The sequence below is a fragment of the Oxyura jamaicensis genome, chromosome 7 (assembly GCF_011077185.1).
Source record: "Oxyura jamaicensis isolate SHBP4307 breed ruddy duck chromosome 7, BPBGC_Ojam_1.0, whole genome shotgun sequence".
Lineage (NCBI taxonomy): Eukaryota > Metazoa > Chordata > Aves > Anseriformes > Anatidae > Oxyura > Oxyura jamaicensis.
This window is the reverse complement of record NC_048899.1, coordinates 37,857,508-37,863,520: the sequence shown is the minus strand read 5'-3', so window position 1 is coordinate 37,863,520 and position 6,013 is coordinate 37,857,508. Positions and strand designations below refer to the sequence as shown.

The following is a 6,013-nucleotide window of genomic DNA, read 5'->3' as shown; positions in this document are numbered from 1 at the left end:
TTGAGAAGACAAAGACGCACTTCAGCAGCCCCGTGGACATGCTGGGTATTGTTTTGGCCAAGAAGTGCCAAGGGCTGGTGAGCGATATTGATTACCGCCACTATCTGCATCAGTGGATCTGTCTGCCAGACCAGAATGATGTCATCCATGCTAAGAAGGCCTATGATCTGCAGAGTGATGTGAGTACTGCTGAGCATTCATGTTCTGAACTGTACCTAATTTCCCTTATGTGCAAAGCATATGAAAGATAGAAGCTGCTCTCTACAAAATGCAAAAGCTCCTGAACTGTTTCTGTTGCAGTGTTTTTCCACATTAAGACACTTAATAGTTAATGAATGTGTAAATAAGGAATACTGAGTAGTATGAAGATTTAAATACAGCAAATCTGTTAGTATAATAGAAAATTAACTGATAAGTAGTATAATCATAAGAGATAACGTCAATGCCTACGTATGCAGATTAACCACATATAAAGAGGAAATTGCCCCGTATGACTTTTTTTCTTTAAGTTTCATGAGTGGAATTCTTCCGTTCTGTCCTGGGGAAATTGTTTAAGTTAAGACCTGCTCTTCCCTACTAATTGACCTCCTGTTTCTTGGGAATATACATTACAGGAAAAGTTTGTGCTGGCTTTCAGGATTTTGTTTAAATTACATCATTTATCCTTTGACTGTTCCTATACATGTTGTTTGGTGAACGATACCTCTTGAAGACAGGGATTGGGATCTGAATCCAGGTGGTAAACAAGGATTGTTTTGCAGATTGAACCAGGAGGAAGGACACTAACAGAAAATAAGCATTATTTGCATGAGTTATATGGAATGTTTACCTGGCAATACTAATGAGATGTCTGTCTTTGTACTTTTTGTGATAGAATTGCTACAAGTCCGACCTTGAGTGGTTGCGGGGCATTGGTTGGGTCCCAATTGGTTCCTTGGATGTTGAAAAAGCCAAGAAAGCAGGAGAGATCTTGAGTGATAAAGTATATCGTCAGCCTCCAGACACAATCAAATTTACTAGCGTTACTGATTCTCTAGAGATGGTTTTAGCCAAGCAGAATGCAGAGACAATGAATAAGGTGAGTCTTGATCCAATTTAGTATCATGTCAGCACTCTCCAGCTAAACCCTGGAGACAGAGGTCTATCAATACAAGTCTGTTGCTGTATGCAGTTTCAGCACAGTGAGACTTTAAAAGTCTGTTGTATTCTTGGTAATCAACAGGTAGCTTATTTTTAGCAAGTGCTAATATAACAATATCTTCTAAGTTAAGTTAAATATAAATTATGAGTTGTAAAGCCTTCTACATACTCTAGCATGTACTTAGTAGGGTGTTATCTTCCATCTAATTTTTAATAACACAATTTAGATATTTGTCTAATAAATCTAGTAATTTATCAAATATATCTAGTAATCCAAGACTTAATTTACTTGTTTCAGATCAATCTTTGAAATATCTGTATTTCAGACAATTCAGCATAGCTCTCACACTGTAAGAGCTTTTCTGAGTCTGTGCCTGTAATCTCAATCCTATTTATGTCAATAAAACCATTTCCTTTTTCAGTGAGGCCTTGTCCTTAGAGTTTAAATCTGTGTGTATCTCATTAGCATTCCACTGAAAGCCTTTTCTAAACATTTCCTTTAAAACTGAATTCTTTCTATGTTACAAATTCTTAAGCTGTAAATTAAGCATCCTGAGGAGTGAATATAAGGTCTCATTGCTATGTAAGGAATAAGGATTTTTTAGACTTCACTTGCAGTACAGTTCTGTAATTTTTCTTACTATATAGGGGATCTCCAATAGCCATCTTTTTTTTTTTTCCCCTCCTAACATACGTTATTTCTCCTGCAGCGTTTATATACAGATGCCTGGAATAAAGACAAGACACAAGTTCACATAATGCCTGACACACCTGAAATCACACTAGCAAAACAGAACATGCAAAACTACAGTGCGGTGAGTGTTTTAGATCTCCAGATGTAACTGGTCTGTTTCGTGGCTGGATTATCAATATCCTGATAAACCTGATATAGATGATACCATCAATTTATTTAAGTAACACCAAATGTTTATAATCAAAATTGTGACTTAAAAAAAAAAAAAGTGACTTGTGTATTTGTACAGTAGTGTATAAATACGTCTGTGAGCGCTACTTAGAATAAATTCTTTGAAAAGTGTGTCTCCAGTGAATTTCTGGGGGTTTTTTCTCCCATTGTGCATAATACTGGGAAGGTGCAAAATTCATTCCAACACTGGAAAGATAAAAAAAAATTTCCAGCACAATTATGAAGAGCATTGTTCCCAGTGTTCAATGTTAGTTTAGGTATATATATTCACATCAGTAAGAGAAGGCTTTAGAAAGTAAATTTTATTCTATTTGTATGTGGAGGAGTAGCTTATCTATGAAGTTGTAATCCCTGTTATTAAAGTATTGAAAGAAAAAAAATTGGTTCTATCTAAAGTATTTAGCAAAGATCCTCATTCAGTACAAATTCTTAAGAGCTACTGCTTGGAGGCTTTGAGTTAAGAAAGATAAAGCTGGGTTAGCATAAATCTTAACACTTTTTTTTTTAAATCTACTCACGAGCAGTTTGTTTTGCACAGAATCTAATATAAGGAATTTAGTTACATGAATCCTATTGTTTAATTCTTCATCTAGAAACTCTACAGACAAGCCATGGAAGAATCGAAAAAGAAAGGCTATGATCTGAGAAGTGATGCTATCCCCATTCAAGCCGCCAAAGCATCCAGGCAAATTGCCAGTGATGTAAGATAAAAACTTTTTCTTTCTTTGTGTGCTGATATCTGAACTCTACAACCTGAAAACTATTAGTTAAATTCTGTAAAAGGCATTTCAATTAAACTCTAATCTCAAAATGTAAATTATTATTAAAAGTAAATTATTATTATATATGGAAATAAATTATATGTATAAAGACTTATTTGTAAAAATTATGGACAATGTCATGCTGTTACCATGTTAATATTTTAGTGTTTTGTTAATTAAATCTTTATATAGTACGTATAAATTCAGATTATTTCTCACTAATATTAGAGTATTTTTTCAAAAAAAAAAAATTCACACTTCTCAATTTAGGGTTTTAATAAAAATCCTAAGAATTTAATCTGAGAATCCATGTTATTAGCCCCATAATTACTTTGGATGTTTTTTATTGGCTGTAGATTATAGAGCGTTTTGGAGACTTTATTATTAGAAAAAATTAAAATGAGTGAATGATTTTTATACTTAATATATAAACATCATATCTTTATTATACCTCAGTACAAGTACAAGGAAGGTTATCGCAAGCAGCTTGGCCACCACATTGGAGCGCGAAACATCGAGGATGATCCCAAGATGATGTGGTCGATGCATGTAGCGAAGATCCAGAGTGACAGGGAGTACAAGAAAGCCTTTGAGAAGACAAAGACGCACTTCAGCAGCCCCGTGGACATGCTGGGTATTGTTTTGGCCAAGAAGTGCCAAGGGTTGGTGAGCGATATTGATTACCGCCACTATCTGCATCAGTGGATCTGTCTGCCAGACCAGAATGATGTCATCCATGCTAAGAAGGCCTATGATCTGCAGAGTGATGTGAGTAAATTGTTAGATTTGTAATACATAATTAAATGTACTTGGTTTTGTGCAGAATGCCTTTTTAAAGATATAATTTGCCTTAGTTGCTTGCATCAGAGGTGAAATGTTCAATACATCGTCATCAAACTCATATTTAATTCAATTTTCTTTGTCCTTAACCTGAGGTATAATTTGTTTGTAACTCTGGTACTCATGGAGATCTTCAATAGTTCCCCTTTTGTTATTTAAAAATTCTTTTACTCTTTCTTCAAAAATTAAAGTTGGTTTCAAAGCCAAATACTGCTACTATGCAAAAATTTATCAAATTCCTTGTATAGGCTAAGATATTATATACAGTTATTTTGATATTGCACACACTTGCACATATATGATGAACTTTCAAAATTTTTCAGGCTGTTTACAAATCTGACTTGGAATGGCTTAGAGGTATTGGATGGGTTCCTATTGGTTCCCTGGACGTTGAGAAAGCTAAGAAAGCTGGAGAAATCCTGAGTGAAAGGAAGTACCGTCAACCAGCAGACCAAATTAAATTTACTAGTGTGACAGATTCTTTGGCTATGGTCTTAGCCAAGCAAAATGCTGAGATAATGAACAAGGTGAGGTGTTTTGTTTTGTTTTCCCTTAAAAACACTGGTATTGCTAGCTGATAGAACTTGTTCATAAGGTGAAAAATACAAAATACAAAGTAAGACTGTACAGATTTGCTATGGACTTAGAGAAGATGAATGCCCCAATTCAGCCTTTGCACAGGAGAAGGGTATTTTATCATGGCTCTCTGACTAAACTTTTAGGTGAAGTTTTTCTGGTCATTTTTACTACATCTTATATTTTTCAAGGGCAACACTAAGAATTTGTTTGAATTTCTCTCTTCTTCCTATCCCACCTGAATTGCTATTTTAAATGGTTGTTTGGTATAGTTTTTCTATTCTTTTAAACCTACTTCACTATGCAAAACACTGACAGAACAGAATAAATATCTTCACAGTTCTTAGACAACACTGTGAGATCTGCAGAGACAAGTTTCTGGCATGGTGTTAGGGTATGTACAGAGCTAATGGTGCCATGAACATGCTATAAGACAGGATATAGTAGAATACTGAGGCGTTTATTGCAGCTGCTGTAGTGCTATATTGTTAGCTGAATGTCAGATAGTGCATGATGAACAAGTTATGAGGAAGTAACTTAAGTTCTCTGCAAGTGAATCTTCTACAATTTATCTCAGACCTGGAGGATGAAAAGCACAATATACCTACTCTGTATCTCTAATAAGAAGCATCAACTGAACAACTCTTAAGTAAAGTATATAATTTTACACCTACAGCAGTTTCCTAGCAACCTTAAATCAATCAGTTTCTGGCCCAATGTTGCCTGAGAAATTTCCTACTTGAGCTGTTCAGTGAGAAGCTTTACTATACCACGGTTATTTAAAGCTTACGTGAATTATACCAGCCGCGTGTAAAATACTTTCTTTGGACAAATATATTAGTTTGGTTATATAGATCTGGCTCTGCCTCAAGATTTATTTTATATCATCGATATATTTTTGATAAATAATGCTTTCAAATTTGCAGTCTTCTCGTTGTTGCTTAGTTAAACTTCTTAATGGAATCTGTTTTCCTCTCTCCTAGCGTTTATATACGGAAGCTTGGGATGCAGACAAAACATCTATTCACGTCATGCCTGACACTCCAACAATTTTATTAGCAAAGGCCAATGCAGCTAATGTTAGCAATGTAAGAATATTTGTACATATAATAAATTAATGGCAATTGGGAAACGAAGTAAGCATTTGTTTAAACATACAGTTCTTTTAAAATAGGCTTTCACAAGAATTTTCAAAAAATATATAAAATGTAGAAATTCCATCTTTATGAATACTCAGAGACCATTTTCTGTCCTCTTTTGTGTAGAAACTTTATGTACAAGCCTGGGAAGATGCCAAAAAGAAGGGTTATGACTTGAGAGCTGATGCAATTCCAATCCGAAGTGCAAAGGCATCAAGAGATATCGCGAGTGATGTATGTTCTTCCTTTACCGTCGTCATTTCATCAGTTAATTTTTGAAATAGGAATCAAGTAAAAAGCTACCAGTGACATGAAAAATCATGGTACATTAGATTCATATAGAATGCAAACCAAGATAAAATTCAGTGCAGGAGGATAATGTGCAACAATTTCCAAAAGGAAAATTCTACTGCAATTCTTTATATGAAAAGATGTTAGAAAGTCATACACCAGTAAGAACTTAGTAAAACAGATGCAAGAACACATTATGCATTTCTAAAATCTAAATGAATATACTCAGGAGCAATTAATAGAAAATGACTCATAACCAGTAGGAAAATATTTCTTATTATACTTCTTTTAACATTTCTCAGTACAAGTACAAAGAAGCTCATGAGAAGCAGAAAGGCCAC

At 34.5% G+C, this 6,013-nt stretch overlaps 1 protein-coding gene across 1 annotated transcript in view; it reads left to right on the top strand.

Moving 5' to 3' along the window:
- NEB (nebulin) overlaps positions 1 to 6,013 on the top strand; it is a 100,956-nt gene that overhangs the window by 34,827 nt on the left and 60,116 nt on the right. Inside the window, 5 exon segments of the mRNA XM_035331802.1 lie at positions 1 to 179; positions 875 to 1,078; positions 1,851 to 1,955; positions 2,659 to 2,766; positions 3,283 to 3,531. The exon segment at positions 1 to 179 is cut by the window's left edge and continues 11 nt beyond it. Of these exon segments, the coding sequence (XP_035187693.1) occupies positions 1 to 179; positions 875 to 1,078; positions 1,851 to 1,955; positions 2,659 to 2,766; positions 3,283 to 3,531 (845 nt within the window).